Raw genomic sequence first — 23,643 nt, forward strand, 5'->3', positions numbered from 1 at the left:
GCTGGGGCTCTACCGAGCTTTCACTTGTCAACAAGTTCTCACAGCCTGCGAAGTCCAGGACAGATCCCAAAGGGGAGAATGCCCCGCCAAAGAAAGGCAAGAGAAAAGAATCGAGTTTAAAACCTCACCCGAGCCAGTCTGGTCCCTCCCAACGCCCCATCCCCCACCGCCGCGGATCACAGCGTCCCGGGACTGAGTGACAGACGGGCCAGAACTCCGCAGGCTGTTTCTGTCCGCCGCCGCCCGAGTTGGGGTGGGCAGGAGGAGGGCCCCGGGGCCTTTGGGGCAACCCGATCCCCTCCACTCCCCCATCCCGGGCTCTAAAAGACTGCGTTGGCCGCAGGGTTCCCGAGAGATGCACAGCCCGGGGCCTCCCGGTGGGGACCAAACGAGACCCATCCACCGCCCGCGCCACGCGCACCCAGCCCAGCGCCGCCGCTCCCCCGGGTCCCGCGCGGGGTCCCCGCCCGGCTCCCCCGCCCGCCGCCGCGACCCGGGCAGCGTCGCCCCCTCTCCGCCGTTCTCTCCTCGGCTCACTTTTTCCGTATTGCTCCCCCAACCGGCAAAACTTTCTATTTCCCCAAACACTGCCGTGCGCGCGCGCGCGCGTGCACACACACACACTCACACACACTCACACACACTGACGTCTTTTGCGCATTTCCTGCATTAGAGGGAGGGAGACTCGCTCGCACACCGACGGAGGGAGAAGAGACCGCGGGGGAGCGCGGGCTGGCGGGCGGCGAGCGAGCGGCAGCCGAGAGCGGGGACGCGGGGAGCGCGGCGGGCGGGCGCCGGCGCCCAGGAGGTGGGGCTGCGCCGAGTCGCAGTCCCGGCCCCACCGCCGCGCTGCGCACCGCCCGGTGCCGGCCTGCGCCCCGAGCCGAATCGGCGGCCGCCCGGACTCCCGAGCCCGCGCGGATGTGAGATTCCGGGCTCCTGGCGCCTCCCGATCGCCGGCTCCGGCGTGGCGCTGCTTCGCCCAGGAGGCGGCGGCCCCGGCTGGCCGTGGGGCTTGTGGATTTTTAAAAATTTGGCTCCGAGGAGGACCATTTCCTCTCGACATGCATCCCTCCGGATAGACTGAACATCCCTCGGTCCACCCCCCGCCCCGTGCGGTCAGAAGCAGGCGCTGGGTGTGCGAAGAGGATCCGGGTTGAAATCTGCGCCCCCGGTTCTCGTCCCCGCCCCGTCCCACCGCCCCATCCCCCTCCCGGAGTCGAAATTTCCCGGGATTATGTTTCGGAAAGGTAGGTAAGCGCCGGGCGCGGCGCCCGTTTTCCCGCAGCCCGGAGCCGGAGAGCCAGCGAGGCGGCGAGGCAGCCCCCGCGGCTTGCAGCGGAGCCGACAGCTCGTCTTCTCTTCTGGAGGTGCAGCTGGTGGTCGGGGGGAGAGACTTGCTCCAAGCACGGACGTCCCCCAGCTCTCCCCCCTCCCTGTTTTCCGTTAGGAACCCGGCGAGGAAATACATGCACTGGCTGAGAATCGCCCGCTCCAGGGCGCAACGCCACAAGGTGTAGGGAGTGTGTGGGGTGGGGCGAAAGGGGACCCAAGAGTCCCCGTGGCTCGGAGCGCCGGGCCGTCGGTTCTTCATTCCTGCCCTCGGGGCAGACGGAGTGACCCCGGCCCCCACTCCCCGCCCCGACCATGGTAGTGTTCAATGGCCTTCTTAAGATCAAAATCTGCGAGGCCGTGAGCTTGAAGCCCACAGCCTGGTCGCTGCGCCATGCGGTGGGACCCCGGCCACAGACTTTCCTTCTCGACCCCTACATTGCCCTCAATGTGGACGACTCGCGCATCGGCCAAACGGCCACCAAGCAGAAGACCAACAGCCCGGCCTGGCACGACGAGTTCGTCACTGATGTGTGCAACGGGCGCAAGATCGAGCTGGCTGTCTTTCACGATGCCCCCATCGGCTACGACGACTTCGTGGCCAACTGCACCATCCAGTTTGAGGAGCTGCTGCAGAACGGGAGCCGCCACTTCGAGGACTGGGTGAGTCCGGGGCCTCTCCGTCGGTCCGGTAACCCGGTTGTGGGGTCCCGGGGAAAGATTCGCTGGCCTTGATCGTAGGGCTCCGGGACTCAGTGACGACTGGGGGGTGTGTATGCCTGTAGGTCTCAGTTTCCTTGGGGAGGTACACTTCGCTTCGTAGTTGGGGAGAAACAGGCATTGACGAGGAAGATGAGACTTGGAAAGAGGATGTGGCCCTCTCCCCTCTCTGTGCCCTCCAGATGGTGGTGCTGCGGGAGGTTTCCAAACTGGGAGAGCCTGGGCCGCTGGTGCTGAAGGTTGGCCGAGGACCCGGCTTTCTTCCGCAGGCGCGTGGTGGGCTGGCTGTGTGTGATTGTGTGTGGGTGGGTCCCTCCGTCCTTGGAAAGGCACGTGGAGCCTTTGACTGGAGCCTTCTTGCACGTCCTGGCTTTGTCCTGCTTAGCCGAGTGAGGAGTTGCTTTATTTTTCCCTCCCGGAGGAGGAAGCTGGTGTGTTTGTATTCTTCTGCATGGCGGTTAGCTCATCTTCTGACATACAAGTAGAAAAAAGTGTCCTCCTCCAGGATGTCCCCTTTACGGTCCCAGAAACATCAGCCGAGCTTGTTTTGTGCAATGCATTGCCCCATCCATGCAGAATGAATGTTGCATTTGAAGAAGGGTTCTGCTTGTGGGTAATTGGAAGTCAGTGCTTTGAGTGTTATTTAAAGTTACATTGTTTCTCTGTTTTGATTGGCAAGATACTGTGCAATAAAAGACGATTTCTGAGTCTGAGATTGAGTAAATTGTTAATTGATTTCGTTGTTAAACTATTAAGGATTTGGAAATAGGCCTTGTCTCAATGTACTATAAACCAAATGCATCCAACCTTGGCACTTGGACAAGCAGAGAGAAGCAAATCTTCGTTTTGTTTTTTTGTTTTTTGTTTTTCTCTTCTTGAAAGGAAGGTGTTAATTTAGGACATGGATTTCTGTGTCTTCAGGTTTGTGACGTGTTCCCGCCAAGAGCAAGTGCAAGTGTCCCACTGGATGTGTATGTTTCCCCGGTTCTTTGGTCTACACAAAAAGTGAGAGACCTCTCTCGGCCTCAAAAGTGGTATAGAGCAATTGCTTTTTATTGAAAACCAGATAACTTCATGGATCTCCTAGAGGTCAGAAGTTGCACATGAATCACTTTGGCATGTCAACTTACATGTTTTTTTCAAGGACACGGAGTTTTAGGGAGAAATAGGAGAGAGCCTTTTGTTTTTATGCTCATGGCTGTGATGTAGTCTGCCTGAAACCATGGTTACAGTCTCACAGGGAAGCTCCAACAAGCCACATGCGTAGAACTCTAGATTTGTGGTTTGCACTTTGGAAAGCAAGCAAACCTTTATGGAATCCCAAGGAACTCCATGGCATTCCATTGTGCTTCACAGATGTCCCTCATCTCTGCTTCCCTAAGCCCCCACAGCAGAGCTCCCTACTCATTCCCCATTTCCTTTCCATGCATGGCCTTTGGGCCCTTTCCTCAGGGAAGCAGTGCATATGAGAGGGGGAGCGGAAGGGGTAACTAATGTCAGAGGCAGACCCTGACACTGAAAACCTGTGATTTTGGAGTTGTTGTTTTTGGACAGGAAATGGACCGAAAAAACTTGACTCTGGTAGCTAGGAGCTGTGGGCTTTTTGCAGTGTATGCAGATGAGGGGCTTGGACAGGGGGGCAGAGAGCAGGGACAAGGAGCAGCAGGTCCGCATTTATCCAGAGAACAGATGTTGGCTGGAGGGAGAGTGTCTTCGGAACTCTGGTGATGCTTTGCTGGGCACACCCAAAACTCTGGGAGCTCCAGGACACGGTCCCCACCTTCATCACTCCTAGTGAAGCATGCAGTGGGAACTTGGTTTGGTTATGATCCTCTAATGTTCTCAAATTCATGTTGGATTTGGCTCTAGACCAGATCATCTAGTGCACAGGCAAGTTTTACAGACGAGGACATTGAGTTCCAGAGAAGCGAGGTAGAGAGCTGGGGTCACATGACAAGCAAAGGTGGGCTGGAAGTAGGGCCCTCACCTGTTGCCCCCGGCTTGTCTGATGGGGAGCCCAGCTTGCCTATCTGGCTTTCCAGCCTGTTCTCCCTGCAGATCCGTGTGCTGTGTCCTTGACACTTTCATTGTGCTTGATAACTTCATCTCTTTTGCCTCATGGCAAGTGTGAATTAGGTATGGCAGGTATTGCACAAACTAAAAAACTTGAGATAGAGAAGCCCAAAGTCTCAAGGACAAATCAAGTGGTGGGGCAGGTTCAGAATGCTCATCTGTTTTTACTAGAGGATGCTGTGGCCACTCTGGTTCCTCCAGGTTGAAGGTGGGGACTCATTGGCAGGGGTGACTGGCCTTTAGAAATGGAGACAATTTGCAGCTGCGCTAAGTTCACCTTTTCCAGTCTTAATATTCAGGGTAAACCTACGGGTTCATCGTACCTTTGGGTAGAATCCCCTGGGCTCAGGTCTCGGCATTCCTTACCTGGCAGGAATGAAGAGACACACCCTTCTCAGATGTGGCTAAGAGATCTGGCCTGAAGTAAGGGGATGTGGATAGCATGAAGCAGCTGCTTCTCTCATTGCTGCGGAACACTGGATTCAACGGCACTTTGAATTTACTTGTATTCCTGGAGTTTCTATTTTGCACTCAGGTCTAACCAGGGAAGCTTAGCACTGTGGGCAATCCAGAGGAAAATGAGGCCCTGGGTCACTCTCAGGGGTCTCCATTTCACTAAGGAAATGACACCAAGTACTTATATATACATCAAGCTTGTCCAACCCATGGCCCTCGGGCCACAAGTGGCCCAGGATGGCTTTTGAATACTGCCAAACACAAATTTGTAAAGTTTCTTAAAACATTGAGGGTTTTTTTTTGCAATTTTTTTTTAGCTTATCAGTTATCGTTAGTGGTAGTATATTTTATGTGTGTCCCAAGACAGTCCTTCCAGAGTGGCCCAGGGAAGCCAAAAGGTTGGACACTCCTGATGTAGACACTTAAGTAGCAATTAGGTTCCATACCAGTGGTACCATGAGTATGTTAAGAGTTCAAAAAGGGAGTGGGCTAGGCACTGTGGCTGACGCTTGCAGTCCCAGCTACTCAGGAGGCGGAGCTGCTGGGGGGATCCTTTGAGCCAGGAGTTCAAGATCAGCCTGGGCAACAGAGTAAGACTCCATAGCTACAGAAAACTTAAAGATTAGCCAGCTCTGCACCTGTGGTGTGGTGTGTGCCTGTAGTCTACTCCGGAGGCTGAAGTTGCAGGGTAACTTGAGCCCAGGAGTTCAAGGCTGCAGGGAGCTATGATCTGACAATCAGGCCACTATATTTCAGCCTGGGTGACAGAGGGAGACCCTGTCTCTGAAAAAAGAAAAGAAAAGAAAAACCAAAAAGGGTAGGGAGAACTGGAAGAATTCAGCAGGGCTTTTGGAAGGAGGCATCAATGAGCTGGGCGTGAAACAGTAGGTTACATTTAAAGACGTATCTGCAAGAAGGAGCAGTGTTTCCTGGCACGACCCCTGCAGGAATAGAGGCAGACAATCCTGTGGTCAGGGGTTGGAGAATGGATCAGCAGGGTGGAAACTGAGTGCACCTGTTGGTAAGGAGTGGGCAGGACAAGGTTTCCCAAATGTAAGGCTTTTATCTGAGTACTGCCTGTGCTTTTATTTACTTAATAGTTAAAAAATGGATTATTTTATTTTCCACTTAGTCTTTTCTTAAGCCCCCTTATTCATGAAATCACAGATTTGGAGAGTATAGTTATAACTTTTCTTTATTCACATTAAAATAAACAGGGCTCTACAATACAGAAATGAAGTTCATTCCAGGTGTCTTTGAGCTTCATTAGTGATGTGGTGCCCATACTTTTGAAACAGTGTAGTGGGAGAAAGTTTAGATAACTGAGGTAGATTCTAGAATAAGTAAAAGCCAAGCTGAGATAATTATTCTCCAGATAATGAGAGACATTTCAGTTGTGATGACAAAGGGGGTTGCTTTAGAGAAAGCTCATTACAAAGAGAAGGAAAGATTTTGCTGATGCTTTGAAGTAAAATCTATTGTAACACTATTGCTATAGTCGGGTTTTCCAAGAACCAGTTAATAACACTACTCAGACTTTCATGTATATAAGAATCACTAAGGGAAGGTGTTAAAAAATATAGATCCCCTGGTCCAACCTTGAGAGCTTTTGATGCTACGATTTGGAATAAGCTGGGTCTCTACATTTTTAACCAGCTCTCCCAGAGATTCTGACCAGATCAGGCTTGCTTTGAGAAACACTGGGTTAGAGTAGAAATTGCAGGGCAGAGAGAGCTCCAGATAATTAATGGATCAAGCATTCGTACATAGATATATCTTGAAATGTGACTGTAGAACTTTATAACTTTTAAAGAAAGATTTAGGAGAATAATTATGTGAACTAGAAGTATTGGGATTCATGTTACGAGCGGAGGTGGAATGAATGCTGGATGGAGTGGCATTGCATTAGCACAGGGGTAAAAGGCAGGTGGGGCAAGGATTAGGGCTTTAAGGGCTGCGTGCAGGTGACAGCTGGCTGGCTCATTCACATTTTGGATTTTGCTCTATCATTGCTTCAGTAGTCTTCACACCGAGCTCAGTTTCCTCTTTGTTCTTCTGCCCTGCCTCTGATGACAACTTTGCTGAGTGCCATTCCCTTGCTGTATTCTGTAGAAGAGGCAGGCTTCATGACCGGACTGACCAGCATGGAGAAACCCTGTCTCTACTAAAAATACAAAATTAGCTGGGCGTGGTGGTACATGCCTGTAATGCCAGCTACTCGGGATGCTGAGGCAGGAGAATCTCTTGAACCTGGGAGGTGGAGGTTGTGGTGAGCTGAGATGGTGCCATTGCACTCGAGCCTGGGCAAGAAGAGTGAAATTCCATCTCAAAAAAAAAAAAAAAAAAAAAGGACAGGCACTCAGAATACAGAGGTACAGAAAGCCATCCTTTGAGAGGCGATTCCCCAGAGTGGTGAAGTCTGGAGCCTGATTGCTGTGGACTTGAATCCCACATCTACTGCCTACCATCTTCAAGACCTTGTTAACCTTCTGTATTTCCATTTCTTCCTCTGTCCGAAGTGGGAGATAATCGATATACCTCCCTATAATGAAATGGGGTGATTGTGGAGATTAAAATGAGTTAATATGTGCACAGTTACGGTGCGTAGACCAATGCCTGGTCCTTAGTAACTGCTCAATGCATGTCTACTACGATTATTCTTATTATATCCCCAAAATGAGCATGGAGCTGACCTAGAGAGAGTTTTTGACAGAACTGATTATTATATTGGCCCTGAGAAAGCCGGTTTCTGGATTCTCCAAAATAGCTCTCTTCAGTCTGGCCATCTCATTTGGCAATGAATGGGACACTACGAGTGTTGTTTCTGGTTTGTATTTCCCAAGTAGCCCATCAGCAAAGCTTTGCAAAATGATGGCGCCACTACTGACTCTGGGAGCTAGGCCTGTACCCCGTTTGGACTCTGTGAGATAGGCCTATACACCGTCTGGAGAGGTTAAGCTCTGAGGCTATTCTCCCTTGGCCCACCAGAATTCACTTGGGGGAGATTCTTGCACCACAGATACCAGGGCACAGCCTCTAGTGGTGCTGATTCTGTTACCCTGAATGAAGCCTGACTTAAGCGGGCCTGCTGAATGACCACACTTTGATACATACAGCTCTAGAGCACATCACTATCTTCCGGACATTTGTAGGGGAAAAATTTTTGAAGGATTTCTGAAACCTCCATTATCATTTAAACACAGTGGGGTGGGAGGGGACTACTAAGCAGGGAAGGAGGTAGGGAAGGGCTGGCAGTGGTCGGTACCTCCTTTACATGCCCTTTTACCCTGAATTCCTCCCCAGCAGCTCAGGGTCCCTGGAGCTCTCCCTTTCCCCTACTCCTATAATACCATGTAAGATTGCTCTTGCTGGTACCTAGTTGGTTGTTTCACAACTACTTGAAGGATTCGTCCTTGACCCAGTGCGATCACAGACAGCCTCTTGGCATTGGGTCACTAGAGTTAAGGACCTGAGTTAGCCTCCAACTTCATGGACAGTCAAGGATTGTTTGTCCTGTTTCTTCTTCTTGGTGTCTTTGACCAGCAGCAGAATTAGTGAATATTTGAGACCCTGAATTCCCTAGCCCCTCAGTGGGCCCCTCTCCCTGGAATCAGTGAGTTCTAACTGTAAGGCATCTCTACCACTCATTAGTTATGTGACTTTGGGCATGGGACTTAGGCTTTTTAAGCCTGTTTCTTCATCTGTAAAATGGAAATGTCATAGGTCTTGACTTTTAGGGTTGCTGTGAGAATTAAATAAGGAACCATAAAGCTTGTAGCAGGTGGTCTGGGTAGAATACATTTCAGCAACTTTATTAATATTTGAAGAGTCGTGTGTGTATATTCATAGTTTTAGAATCTTAAATCAGAACATATGGTCCAGTGAAAGATATTTTTCTCCTTGATTTGTGAGTGTATTTATATGAAAAGTCTTACACAGTCTAAAAATACATTTGATTTAGTTATACTTAACAAATTGCCCTTTTGAAAATAATAGAATTACTTCAAATGAGATTGTTTTGGAAAGTCTAGAAACTGAGGCCACTGTAGACAAAGGTTAATTATTCATTGAAACATATGAGTAATTGGACACGAGGCTGTTTTGGAGCTGGTGTTTTGGTTTTACCGTGCCAATGTCGTCTTGTTTCATGGATTTAAATACATTTTCAACTGTTCACACTAAATTCCTAATTCCACCTCATACCTGACCCTGAACTCTAGAATTTATTTATGTATGGGATTGCCTTCATGTCATCACCTTTCTTTGTGTAAAGGGCATCTCAAACTCTATAGGCCTAATATTGTATACCTAATTTCCCCTCTCCGCAATCTAAGCCCTTCTTCCTTAGCTTAAGAAATTGCAACTCCAGCCTTCCAGCTGCCCTGCCAAAACTCTTGAGGGGCCCTCCTTGACACCTCTCATTCTCTGGTGCCCCATATCTTTTACATCAGCAACATCTGCTGTTTCTGCCTTCAAAATATATCCCAAATCAGATCCTTTTCATACGTCTGCTGACCCCACCTGGGCCCAAGTCACTATTATCTCACACCTAGATTATTTCAAACACCTTTGAATTGGTTCTACCTTGTCCCAGCTTCTCAGATCCTGTGTCTGCTCACAATGCCTCAGTAAGATGATCCCTTCCCATAATTTACAAGACCAACCAAGTCAGGCCTTCTGCTGTGACCTCTCTGACCCCATCACGTGCTACTCTTCTCCTTGTTCATTCGTCTCCAGCTATCCTGACCCACTTGACACCTCTTAAACACACTTACCATGCTCCTGCCTCAGTGTTTACACTTGCCATCCCATCTTTCTAGAAGGCTCCTTTCCCAGATATCCACATAGCCGAAGTCTTCGCTCAGATGTTATGTTCTCGGTAAGGCCTTTTCTGGCAATCCTATCTGAAAGTTCACCCTCTTCTTTTATACTTTATATGCTCCTTTGCTGCTTTTTTTTTTTCTTTAGCTCTTATCTCTATCCTATATCCTAGTTTTCATATTTATCTTTGTTGTTTATCTCTAATACCAGAACACCAGATGCTGTATAAATGTTTACTGCTTTTTGTTTACTGCTATACCTTGGCACCCAAAACACTGCCTGGCACTTTGTTGGATGAATGAATACATTGTTGAATGAATAAATGAATTTCTTGGCACATTGTTGAAGGAAGGAATGAATGCACACAAAACAAGTGTGTATTTCTGTAGTACCTACAACAGTCTAGCACTATTGGTAGATACGGGGTTTGGTACAACAAAAGTTGGGTATGCGTAATTCCTGCCTCTGAGGACCATGGCATCTTGATAGAAACCAGCTGAATGAATTTCTTAAACAATCCTGTATGGTTGAAAGAAGTGAGGAGGAGGAGGATGGATATTTTATTTTATAAAAATCTGTGAGATCCTTGAAGATGTTCTTATGAGAGAATGCGATATTATTTCCATGTAGCAATTTGCATCAAGCTGAAGAATCTCCATCAAGTCTGAAGTTCCTAAAAGTAGGAATTTTCTACCCTCTGGGTGCCCAGGGCCCATGCCAGGTGCCGTGGTGAGGGGAGAAGCAAAAGGCCCACTTCCCGTCCATTTGCAGAGTTTAAATGAAGTTTAAATTCTCATCTGGGCTTTAGATACAAAATCCTTTGTGGTTGGCAGCAACAAGAAATGAAATTTCAAATTCCGGCGCCTGAACTCACAGAGCTATTGAAGCATGTTCAGACAAAGCTTCCAGGGGTTTCACTTAGGCTAAAAGAACTCCAGAGCAAGCCTGCAGTATTTTACATAAATAAAAGCTATACTTGGCAAAACACCATATTTCTCTCCAGATTCCTCCGGGTATATATGTGCTTGTTAAGTAATTACAATCTATTATAATGCTAATCAGCTGGGCTTCACCTGTTTGAAATTTAGTTTTCTGGCAGAAACCATGTGTAGTGGCCAAAAGTCTGTACGGTGCTGGGAAAACTGGGAGAACAGGAACATACAGTTCATTGACATCTAAACAAAATTGAAACTCCAGAGGAAATATAACTGAAATCTGTAATACCGTGCTGGGGAAGAAGAGGAAAAACAGAAGCCCGTCATAAAACCCAAATGCCAAAATGAGGATCTCCTCTCTCCCCACCCCGACTCGTCCCCTCTACCTCCCCTTGAAGTCTCAAAGAGGTAGTTTTAAGCTAGTGAAGAGTCACCTTTATTTGCTAGCGAGGAGTACACTCACTGAGCTCCTGACCCCAAGAGGTAGATAAGACTAAAAATGTAATCAAGCTCAGGAAGAGTTTTTTAAAATTTGAGTCCGTGTCTTCCTCTGTTGCCCAGGCTGGAGTGCAATGGCGTGATCTTGGATCACTGCAGCCTCTGCCTCCCAGGTTCAAGCGATCCTCCTGCCTCAGCCTCCCAGGTAGCTGGGATTACAAGCAGGAGCCACCACACCCGACAAACTTCCGTATTTTTAGTAGAGACGGGGTTTCACTGCGTTGGCCAGGCTGGTCTCAAACTCCTGACCTCAAGTGATCCGCCCACCTCAGCCTCCCAAAGTGCTGGGATTACAGAGTGAGCCACTGCGCCTGGCTTCAAGAAGAGTTTTAAAAAATCATGATGGGCCGGGCGCGGTGGCTCAAGCCTGTAATCCCAGCACTTTGGGAGGCGGAGGCGGGTGGATCACGAGGTCGAGAGATCGAGACCATCCTGGTCAACATGGTGAAACCCCGTCTCTACTAAAAATATAAAAAATTAGCTGGGCATGGTGGCGCGTGCCTATAATCCCAGCTACTCAGGAGGCTGAGGCAGGAGAATGGCCTGAGCCCAGGAGGCGGAGGTTGCGGTGAGCCGAGATCGCGCCATTGCACTCCAGCCTCGGTAACAAGAGCGAAACTCCGTCTCAAAAAAAAAAAAAAAAAAAATCATGATGAGTGAATCTAGAATTAATTATTGAGAAACAGATAGTCTTTGATTTTGCTTATGCCTTTCTTGAAAAGATTTGTCTGTTTTTTTCAGACTATGGCATCTTTTGTTGCCTGTCTTCTTTCCCCAGGCGGATATAAGCAACTTGTGATCAGGAAGTATCCCCCTCTACCCCCTTTTAGCTCTCTGGGGTCTGTCTTGTAGAAGCTCAAATAGACAGCATTCTTTAATCAGACTGACTGAGTTTGTGCTCTTAGAAGTTCATCATTTGGTACAGTGCTGAGAAAGAAGGAATTCACAAAAGATTCAAAGCAGTGGGCAGAGTAGTGTATTCATTCATTGTTCTGGCCATCCTTTCATTCACTGAGCAAATATTTACTGAATACACCAGGCACTATGCCCACTATGTCAAGATCTGGTCATTGCTCTCAGAGAGCATATACTCTACTAGGAGACACAATATTATTCAAAGAATAATGTAAATATATAGTATGTAAAATTACAACTGAGAAGGACAGCTTACCACAATCTTTTCAGCACCTGGGGACACCCAGACCTCACCTCTTCAGGGCAGGATTGCGTAATACTTTTTTCTTTCTCTAGGAAATGTATTGAATGAGGGAGTTAAGTGACTCCTATTAGTTCTCCAGCTGTGAAATCAGGAGTTAGGATAGTCTAGATCAGGCGTCCCCAAACTTTTTACACAGGGGGCCAGTTCACCATCCCTCAGACCGTTGGAGGGCCGCCACATACTGTGCTCCTCTCACAGACCACCAATGAAAGAGGTGCCCCTTCCTGAAGGGCGGCGGGGGGCCGGATAAATGGGCTCAGGGGGCCACATGCGGCCCGCGGGCCGTAGTTTGGGGACGCCTGGTCTAGATGCTCTGTAAAGGGACCAGTTAACAGTGATCCCGACTCAGCTCTCCAGACCCTACATTCTGGGACTTGGCTACGCTTAACCTTCGCACTTGATAATATTTTGTCTTTATTATTCTCTATGAGGTTTATCCTTGTTTCCCCTGCAAAAGAGCCGGCTTCTGCTTTTTTCCCTCCTTGCCTTTCTTCGTTGCGTTCAAAGTCACAAAGCTATTTTTTTTTTTTTTTTTTGAGACGGAGTTTCGCTCTCGTTACCCAGGCTGGAGTGCAATGGCGCGATCTCGGCTCACCGCAACCTCCGCCTCCTGGGTTCAGGCAATTCTCCTGCCTCAGCCTCCTGAGTAGCTGGGATTACGGGCACGCGCCACCATGCCCAGCTAGTTTTTTGTATTTTTAGTAGAAATGGGGTTTCACCATGTTGACCAGGATGGTCTCGATCTCTCGACCTCGTGATCCACCCGCCTCGGCCTCCCAAAGTGCTGGGATTACAGGCTTGAGCCACCGCGCCCGGCCCACAAAGCTATTTTTGATAGCTTCCCTCTTTATCTACCTTTGTTCAAGGCCCACAAAAACATAAATTTAATTCTTAACTGGAGCTCTCTCTCTGTATCATTAAGCCACTCAAAGATTACTGTGAAAACAAGTAAGCAAGCAAGCAGAATTCCTAGAATACAGGTGTCTGAATCTGTCTCCCTACCTTCTGCACTGACGCTTATCTCAACTCGTTTAGGTAGCTGAGAGAATCATCAATCAGCCATTTAAGAAGGAGCATATAATTGACCAGCGTTTGCCAGACTGACTTTCAAGGAGTAGGAACCTTATGATATTTTCAGGTCTCTGTGATCAAAGAGGTTGGGAAATGTTACAGAATCAAATGCACATTAGTGTATGAAAGACTCAAGATGGTCTATCACAAAGTGAGTTGGACATCTCTGTTTAACCCGGTATGCTCCCCCAATTTTTCATCATAGAATGCTCTTTTTTGGGAAACATTAAGAACTCACGTTTTATGGACATATTTTGAAAAACATGATAATTAGAAAAAAGAAGAAATGGATTTTCTCAAGTGGGCCGTTTGGAAGATCAAGATTAACACCCTTTTATAAAACAGTGAATTTGAAGAACTGTGGGGTTCAAAGGAGTTAGGAATTAATGTGGGTTCTGCTAGCTGGCAGAGGCTTCTTGGTAATATTTTGAGCCAGGTCTTGAAGAAAATGGTATCTAAATAAACAGGGAAGGGAGCCCCTGTAAACTAGGAGAAGAACATAGAAAATGTTGGACAGGTATTTTTTTAGTGTTTGGGGTTATGAGGGCAGTCAGGACACCAGTGAAGATTAAACTAGGAATACAATCCAAAAAAAATTGCTTGATTAAAAAAACAAAAACAAACTATCCAAAGAAGGAGAACGGTAGTTAGAATGGAGTTCATTCATTAATCTCTTCATTCATCTAGCCAGCCAGCCATTCAACACATATATATTGAGTACTTTCGATGTTCTAGGAAGTTTGCTTGGAGCAAAGTGTTGAACAAAATTACTCGTGATATATTGAAGTTTTAATTAGCCAGGAAATCTATGCTGACAATCTCACATGCTGCATTTCCAGTTAATTTTCTTTTGTTTGTTTATTGATAGTCTGATAGGGATGGAGAATAACTTTGTAGTATCCTTCATGCCATTGGATGGTGGTTTGACCAAGTTCACGGATCTAAAACTAGTAGGATGGGCTTTGGAGCTAGTCCTGGCTTTGAATTCTAGTTTTATCAGTTTTGGCTGCATATTGGGCAAATCATGTGACCTATCTGTACCCATCTCCTCATCCATAAAATAGGAATAATAGCTACCTTATAGCAAGTTTTCCATCAACGATAACTACTTATTATTGGTAATTATCTGTGATTCATGTTTATTATTAGATGCAGGTAAAATTGTGCTTCTGTTTGGGGATTTTATTAGTAATAATCAACTGGAGGGATGTCAGGAAAACCTTCTCCAGTCCTCGTGTCTCTCCCTCTTGAAAATGAATGAGCAGCAGGAGTTGGGTTTGCTGAATTTCAAGCGTGCAGAACTAGAACTAGAATTCCACACACTTGGTCCTTTTTTTTTTTTTTTTTTTTTTTTTTTTGAGATGGAGTCTCACTCTGTTGCCCAGGCTGGAGTGCAGTGGTGCAATCTTGGCTCACTGCAACCTCTGCCTCCTGGGTTCAAGCTATTCTCCTGCCTCAGCCTCCTAAGTAGCTAGGACTACAGGCGTGTGCCACCACGCCCAGTTAATTTTTATATTTTTAGTAGAGACAGGGTTTCACCATATTGGCCAGGATGGTCTCGATTTCTTGACTTTATGATCTGCCGGCCTCAGTCTCCCAAAGTGCTGGGATTACAGGCATGGTCCTTTTTAAACAGCTCCGAGGGTGGGAGGTGAGGGGAACATGGATTACCTTCCCTTGGACTGGCTTCTGTCTTAGTGAATGGGTGTATCTGTGGCATTGCTCCCTCTTGCTTATTTGAAAAGCTGAGACATTGTTGCATTTTTGACCTGAACATCCTTTAGCTTGTGGGCCTAGTGTGGTAACCGAGGCTTTTTTTTTTTTTTTTTTCATCCCATTTTCTGTGGTCCAGGTATATGTCTCATTTCTCTGGGCCAAAGCATCCCGCTTCATTTTCCTACCCTGTGATTGTTACGTATGCCCAACCTCTCATGCAATGCACACCGATTGCTCAGTTGTCTTGGGCCAAATTTGGAGAGTGCATAAAGATGCAAGAGAGCAAGTCTTTGATTTTGAGCACGATATTGGAATTGCTGAGGAGTAAGAAGAGTTGAAGCATATCTGGCCTTCTGCAAAGATTACTGTGCTCTCAGTAAGCAACTATGCATTTACTTATAATTGTTAAGACCATTGATCTTTAAGCTCAGATTTCATTTTACGTAATTTACATTTAGGTAACAAAAATGTATGTAACAAGTAGTTCACCTAACCTCCACTGAGGATCAGTTCTCAGAAATTGCTTTTTCTTCGTCTTTTCAATCATAGAAATCCTTTTCTTCCTTTAAAGCGTTCAAAATTCACACAGGAGCAGGAGGTGTCGTTCTTCTGCATTGTAGCTTTGTGACTTTGAGAAAAATCACTTAACCTCCTCAAACTACTGTTTTCTAATTTATGAAAAGGTCAATAACAGTCATCTTTTGCAGCCTGTCGAGTTGCTGTGAGGATTAAATAAGATAGATGTAGATGAAATGTTTGGGCATTTAAGCATCAACTCTGTGCCCCAGTTGATGAGCAACTGTGAGCTTCTGCAGAATCACCATGTCTTTTTGTTGTTGTTGTTGAGACAGAGTCTTGCTCTGTCGCCCAGGCTGGAGTGTAGTGGTGCGATCTCGGCTCACCGCAACCTCTGCCTCCTGGGTTCAAGCAATTCTTGCCCAAATAGCTGGGACTACAGGGACACGCCGCCATGCCCGACTGATTTTTTTTTTTTTTTCAGTAGAGACAGGGTTTCACTGTGTTGCCCAGGCTGTTCATGAACTCCTGAGCTCAGGCAATCTGCCTGCCCCCGCCTCCCAAGGTGCTGGGATTATAGGTGTGAGCCACTGCATCTGGCCCACCATGAAAAAAGTTTCTCTTTGGTACCCATGCTCCTTTGTCTTTTTTGCTTCTTCAGGACACCATCCTATTTCTCTTGCAGGTGTGCTGAGCCCAGAGTTGCCAGAGGAAAGACAGGATGCTCAGTTACATTTGAATTGCAGGTAAACAATGAATACTTTTTTTTCTATAGATATGTCCGAGATATTGCATGGGACATTCTTATACCACAAAAGTATTTGTTGTTGATCTGCAATTCAAATTTAGCTTGGCCTTCGATTTTTATTTGCTAAAGCTGGCAATGTAGGCATCTGCTTCCCATAACCTCAATAATGAAACATGCCTGGCTGCTCACCCTCTTGTCCCTGTGAGGGCAGAGGAGGGAAATGTAGGCTCTTGTTAAAATAATCCCAGCCTTAGTATAAGTAGGGAACACGTTCTTGATGAGGGACCCCTTTCTAGGGCTTCTAGAGTCATGGAGGAGGCCTCCTGCCTTAGTGTTTAATGTTTAGTCTCTGCCGTTAGCTTATAGGACCCTTTCCCTCTCCTCCCGCAACGGTGAATATCTAAGAACGGCTCTGTTCTTAGAAGGTACACAGTTCCTGGTCGGGACCACCTAACTGGCTTTAAAAAATATTTCCTTCATTTTAGAAAAGAATATCCCATTTAAGCTCCAGGCACCTGAGTACTAATTCATGGAGACAGCTTTAGGAGGGGGTTTTTGTACCTTTATTAGTCTGGTTCCCTGGAATCCAGGGGATTTGTGTACGAGTTGTAGGGGGATCACGGCACTAAATACCTTCCAGGTGCTCAGAGCCCACATTGTCTCCTGCCAGCGCCAGTTGCTTGCATGGTGAAGTCTACTCCTCCTTCTAGACACTCAGGCCCGGTGTGGTGTGCACCTCCCCGGCTTCCATTTTCTGCCTGGTGGATCTCTTATCCTCTAGGGGAGGAACCTTCTGCTTGAGGGCTTGTTTCTGACCTTCATATCCAGGCTACAACTCTGTTGGCCCTTGGAATTGCGGTAACATTTACTGTTTGTGCCTTCCATTTACAATTATTGATGCCTAGTGTTGATGCTTTCTGTCTGCTCTCTAGCAGAGACAGAAGAGGTCTGTTCCCGGGAGTAAAACTCCTACCTTTTTGGGCTAATGTTTGGCATGTTGCTCTGCACAAAATAGATGCTTGATTGGTTAAATGAAAAAAAAAATTTTTTTTAAGTGTGTGTGTGTGGGGTCTTCCTCTGTCACCCAGGCCAGAATGCAGTCGTGTGATAATAGCTCACTGCAACCTCAAACCTATGGGCTCAAGGGATCCTCTTGCCTCAGCCTCCCAAGTAGGTGGAATTATAGGCACATACTATCATGCCTGGCTAATTAAAAAAAATTTTTGTGGAGGCCTGGCACAGTGGCTCACACCTGTAATCCCAGCACTTTGGGAGGCTGTAGTGGGCGAATCACCTGAGGTCAGGAGTTTGAGACCAGCCTGGCCAACATGGTGAAACCCCGTCTCTACTAAAAATACAAAAATTAGCCAGGCGTGGTGGCGCATGCCTGTAATCCCAGCTACTTGGGAGGCTGAGGCAGGAGAATAGTTTGACCTGGGAATCCAAGATAGCACCACTGCACTCCAGCCTGGGCGACAGAGCGAGACTCTGCCTCAGAAAAAAAGAAAAAAAGAAAAATTTATAGAGATGGAGTCTCACTGTGTTGCCCAGGCTTGTCTCAAACTCCTGGTCTCTCACTTTGGCCTCCCACAGTGCTGGGATTATAGGCGTGAGCCACCATGCCCAGCCTGGTTAAGTAAAATTTTAACATGAAGTTATAATATGGATCTAAATAATAGATGTCCTTGAGGTATTTGCACTGGGGTATTATTCTCCTTTCTTCCATGACAGAGGAGAGTGTAGTATTGTAAAAAATTACATGCATATACACACCTGTATGTATTTTAAAAAAGGAAAAGGTAAGAGAGGATGCCAACACATTTGGAGGACTTTTATCTTTTACTTCAGCATTATTTTGTAAAAATTGGTTAACTTAATTTTTTTAGAGCAGTTTTAGGTTTATAAAAAAAACAGGGCAGAAAGTACGGAGTTCCCATATACACCCTCACCTCCACACCTAGTTTCCCCAGTTATTATGTAAGTTTCAACTTCAAAAAGAAGTGAAGAAAGGACGCAGATATGGAAGCAGGTGGCACCATGGTGAAGCGGAAGGGCTTTATGTGACAGGGCGGCGGATTCTAATGCTGGTTCCGCCACTGAACCAGCTATGTGACCTTTTAGTGAGTTGAGTAACCTCTCTGAGGTTTCTTCATCTGTAAAACAAAGTCAGTACTATCTATCTAATTGTGTTTGAAATAAATAATATAATGCATAGAAAGTGCTTAGAAAAGTGCTTGTCACAGCTGGGCGCGGTGGCTCACGCCTGTAATCCCAGCACTTTGGGAAGCCAAGACGGATGTACCACTTGAGGTCAGGAGTTTGAGAGCAGTCTGGCCAACATGGAGAAACCTGGTCTGTACTAAAAAAAATTAGCCGGGCGTGGTGGTGAGCACCTGTAAGCTCAGCTACTCAGGAGGCTGAGGCAGGAGAATCGCTTGAACCCGGGAGGCAGGAGTTGCAGTAACTGAGATTGCACCACTCCAGCCTGCGGGAGGAAAGTGCTTATCATGTGATAAGCACACAAAAATGCTTGCTATTGTAACTATAATGCTATTATAAAATATAAATTGTGGATTACGTGGTCTGAAACTGATGTTATTGTTGAAAAATCCCTTTGGTTTATAATTCTATAGGTCCGAGACTCACTTGGGGTTAGGGGTGGCTTTTCGTCTCAGGGGTGTGTCCTAGACAGATGGTCCTTCTCTTAATAATGAGTTACATAGGAAATGGCTGTGGTTGCCAAATGTGTATTCGCTGCCCACTTTCAAGCATTTATAGGCTAGTATATATTCATAAAGTACTGCATTCACAGTTTGCTAGTTCATTTTCACCATCTCGGCTCCACCGCTAATAAGCTGTGTGACCTTGAGGAAGCTGAAACCTCTCTGAGCTTCAGTTTCCTCAGTGTAAAATGGGAATAGTCACATTGGCCCTCCTTGCCTCACTGGGCTGTGAGACTCATTCAATATGCATCAGGAAAGAAAAACACGTCACACACATGTAAGTTACAGTGATGAACAACTTTGGGATTCCTGGAGGGGGATGGCCCTATCATATACAGTTTACAAATGGGGAAACTGAGGCTAAAGGGTGCCTCTTGCTAGGGACTAGAATGGGACTCAGACCTTATTTCCCCAAGTCCCTGATCATACTGAGCAACATTTGGGTTTCTTAGCCAAATAGTCTGTCTCACTGTTTCACATTGTTGGGGCTGAGGATTTAAAATTAATCTGTGGGTTTTGTTTCTAGGAAACTGGTGTCTTAGAAGCCCACCCCCTCACACAAGAGAATGTGTCTTTTTCTCATTGCTTCCTTATTCCTACTTGGCTCTTTAAAAATTTTTCTTTATCACTGCTTATCATATGACTGTGCACAGACAACCGTAAAGCCAACTATTTTAAGGGGAAAAGGGGAGGAAGACAGATAAGACAGTGATTCAGAAACAAGCAGGAAAATGGAGTCATGTGGTTGTCCCCTTGTGGGTGGGATTTACAGCAGTGTTTTAGACTGAGAAAGCCTCCTTTTCGCCTGGAGAATAAATTAGGCCCATCAGCAATGTATTTTAAGACCCGGAGGGAGCACTCCTTCACAAGTCCCTCACGTGGCCAGCCTCAGTGCTGGGCTGTGTCCTCCTGCCCTGGAGTGGGGCTGGAGCTTCTGCTCTGTGCCTGGGACTGGACTGAGCTCGGTACGGTGGCGGCTCCAGTAGAGAGGTCTTGGTGCTTGTCCCCAAGGAATAAAAAAAGGGAGAAATGCCCACTTGAAAAGACTGATCACATCAGTTTCAGGGAGAGTAGGAAGAAACTAGGTCTTGCCCTACTGTGTTCCCAGCTATCTGGGGGGCTGAGTCGTGAGAATTGCTTGAACCCTGGAGGCAGGGTTACAGGGAGCCGAGATTGCACCACTGCACTCCAGCCTGGGTGACAGAGAGAGACTGGGTCTCAAAAATAAATGAAATAAGATAAAATGTATATAATCATATAATCAAGACAGTCAAGTCTATTATTAGTTATCAGTCATATGTATATATAAGAGTGTGTGACACACTAATATTATTTAAGTAGCTTGTCTCTGCTAGCTGAAGAGGTGGCTCTATGGACATCCCCATCCAGTAAGTCGTTCACGTGCCTTCTCTAATGGGATTTGAATTTTAGACAAGTAAGCCGTCATCTGACTCTTTCCAAATTTAAATCTGTTAAGAACGTTTAGGGTTTAATATGCTTTTTGTACAGGCTCCATTTTTCTTTTTTTAAGGAGAAAGCCATGAGAAAAAGCGTATAAAGGCATATCCTGTCTGGGTTCTTGGTCTTCAAACTCTGGGTCAGGACCCCTCAGTAAAGATGATGAAATCAATTGTGTGAATCTCTACAACAGTTTAAATATGGAGATTGAACAATATAGACATTAGCAGAATGCTTTGCCTGCAATATGAATAAATATTAACTTCTAAAACTCCTATATCCATTTTATTTATGTGAGTATGTATGAGTTTAATTCTTTTTTTTTTTTTTTTTTTTTTTTGAGACGGAGTTTTGCTCTTGTTACCCAGGCTGGAGTGCAATGGCGCGATCTCGGCTCACCGCAACCTCCGCCTCCTGGGTTCAGGCAATTCTCCTGCCTCAGCCTCCTGAGTAGCTGGGATTACAGGCACGTGCCACCACGCCCAGCTAATGTTTTGTATTTTTAGTAGAGACGGCGTTTCACCATGTTGACCAGGATGGTCTCGATCTCTCGACCTCGTGATCCACCCGCCTCGGCCTCCCAAAGTGCTGGGATTACAGGCTTGAGCCACCGCGCCCGGCCATGAGTTTAATTCTTACTGTGAGTCCCAGTTTAAAAAAACATTGAGAAACATTGCCCCAGAACACAGTTTCTCGTTCAATCTAATTTGAATGAGTACCAGTAAAATGGAGATAAGAAAGTAAAGAAGATAGGGTTCCCTGCAGTCAATAAAGTTAAATTTTACTAGCCCAAATGATTCCATAAAAGTAAATGTTATAACTGCCCAGGGAAAGACTGATGAAGGCTTTGTAGAGGAGGTAGCTTTTGATCTGGCCTTGAAGGATGGGTCAGATAGACTGGTTCTGAGAAACCTGCTTGACTGCTCCTCAGTCAACAAGTCTCTGACGACAAAGAATGTTGCAGTGCCCTGATGAACGGAAATACCTTCTGTGGCCTGAGAGCCCCCATCTCTTGAAACCCCTGCGAGTGGCATTCATCACCAGATAGTGGTGCTGCAGGGTTCCTGGGTTGAACTGTTGGAAACTCAAGGTTAGAGAGCTTAGTTCATGCCCTGTAATACACAGGGGGTTCCTCAGCTCTATCCATACTTCAGCTGGCACTGGAGAGGTTTGTACCTTCTGATCGGGAATGTAGCATCTTTGGAAGGTAACGCGTTTGTGCGCCACCTTTCAGGAGACTGCACAATCCATTGATTCAAAAATGTTTACTGATTTCTTTTGATTTGCCCATCGAACTTGTATGGTAGTGAATATATTCAAAGCAGGAATTAAGATATTCCTCTTAATTTGACATTTCAGGACAAGACCCAGGGAAGTTAAATGATGAATTGGTGGCTGAGGCAGATGAATGAGCACCTGGGTGTCTTGGTTTTTAGGACAGAGGTTTTTTTTACTTCACATGCACAGGTATATAATCTCCCAAACACACTAGGTACAGGAGGCCTAGAGCCTGGCCTAGAAGGCGTTGATATCAGTACCATTACACAGTGAATACCGTTATCCATTTATGCATTTAAGCTCTATTTAAAAAGGCAATCAAATGAATCCAAATTTCTTCTTTTGTTCTTTCCTTTTTACCTTCTTCTTTCCCTTCCATTTCTCTCTGCCTCCCCCTACCACCCTTCTATCCCTTTCTTTCGCTTAAAGAAGATTAGGTAGGGGAAATGTTCATAGACCATTTTACCTCCAATTGAAACAAATGTAATAACTGCTATCTAATAACAGACATTCATTAAATCCTCATTTCTACATAAAAATATAAGAGTTTAGAAGTTTAGTGACTTGATCAAAGTAAAAAAAAAAATCCAGTAAAGGACAGGCTTGGTGGTTCACACCTGTAATCCAAGCACTTTGGGAAGCCAAGGCAGGGTGATTGCTTGAGGTCAGGAGTTCAAGACCAGCCTGGCCAACATAGCAAGATACTGTCTCTACAAAAACATTTTAAAAATTAGTAAGATTAGGCATGGTGGCGTGCACCTGTGGTCTCAGCTACGTGAGAGGCTGGGGCAGGAGGATCACTTGCACCTGGGCCATGATCCTGCCACTGTACTCTAGCCTGGGTGACAGAGTGAAACCCCTTGTCTCAAAAAAAAAAAAAAAAAAAAAAGAAAGAAAAAAAATCCAGTAGAGACAGAAAAAATACGAGGAAACAGGTTTCCTGATTCCTAGTAAGGTACTTGCATTGCTATACCATGCTGCATCCGATCACCATTCATCCATCATGCTTCCATCATCTATCCATCCATTCATTCATTCATCTCTATATCTATTCATCTGTCTATGCATCCATCCATCTATGCATCCATCCATCTATCCATCCATCCATCCATCCATCCATCCATCTATCCATCTACCCATCCATCCATCCATTCATCTCTCCATCCATCTACCCACCAATTCATCCATCCATCCATCCATCCATCCATCCATCCATCCATCCATCTATCCATCCTTCCTTCCGTCCGTCCATCCATTCGTCTGTCCAGCCAGCCAGCCAGCCAGCTGGACAGCCAGGCAGCCAGACATCCTGTCAGTTCACTGGTCAGATAGTTAATGCTAATGCCATATGTCTAAAATTTTAGTAAGGGAGCCTGATTTAATATTATCATTATTATTTTCAATTTGCTTTTCATCTATTGACTGAGGTTGCAGCAATCAGACTACCCTTTGGGCTGATAAAACCTGAAACTTGTCTATTTGGTTGAGATTACCATTTGCCTAGGGTCTTTACATGTCAAGAGGATGGTAAAAACTGCCATGAGGGGCTGAGCACGGTGGCTCATGCCTGTAATCCCAGCACTGTGGGAGGGCTGAGATGGGAGGATAGTTTGAGGTCAGGAGTTTGAGAACAGCCTGGGCAATGTAGTGAGACCCAGTCTCTAAAAGAAATTTTAAAAATTAACTGGGTGTGGTGGCATGTGTTTGTAGTCTCAGCTGCTCCAGGAGGCTGAGGCAGGATTGCTTCAGCCCAGGAGTTTGAGGCTGTGGTGAGCTATGATGGCACCACTCTACTCCAGCCTGGGCAGCAGAGCAAACAGAGCCAGCCCCAGTCTCTACTAAAAACAAAGAACAAACCAAAAATCATGGTGAGAGATTTTTCTTTAAAAGACTCCTTCGGGCCAGGCACAGTGGCTCATGCCTGTAATCCCAGCACTTTGGGAGGCCAAGGTACGCAGATCACGAGGTCAAGAGACCATCCTGGTCAACATGGTGAAACCCCATCTCTACTGAAAAATACAAAAATTAGCTCAGCAAGATGGTACGGGCCTCTAGTCCTAGCTACTCTGGAGGCCGAGG

The 23,643-nt window shown here is 46.2% G+C and overlaps 1 protein-coding gene across 4 annotated transcripts in view; it reads left to right on the forward strand.

Annotated features, from left to right (window-relative positions):
• The first annotated feature begins 612 nt into the window (after nucleotides 1–612).
• PRKCE (protein kinase C epsilon) overlaps nucleotides 613–23,643 on the forward strand; it is a 533,961-nt gene continuing 510,930 nt past the window's right edge. For 2 of the 4 annotated variants that reach the window (XM_003926751.4, XM_010337457.3), the window contains exon 1: nucleotides 613–1,995. In XM_003926751.4, coding sequence (XP_003926800.1) covers nucleotides 1,648–1,995 — 348 coding nt within the window. In that variant the 5' untranslated portion in view covers nucleotides 613–1,647. Of the gene's footprint in view, nucleotides 1,996–12,618; nucleotides 16,104–23,643 lie in introns of those variants that run through there. The other 2 variants (XM_039477786.2, XM_074396764.1) reach the window with 2 other exon arrangements.

The sequence above is a fragment of the Saimiri boliviensis genome, chromosome 1 (assembly GCF_048565385.1).
Source record: "Saimiri boliviensis isolate mSaiBol1 chromosome 1, mSaiBol1.pri, whole genome shotgun sequence".
NCBI lineage: Eukaryota > Metazoa > Chordata > Mammalia > Primates > Cebidae > Saimiri > Saimiri boliviensis.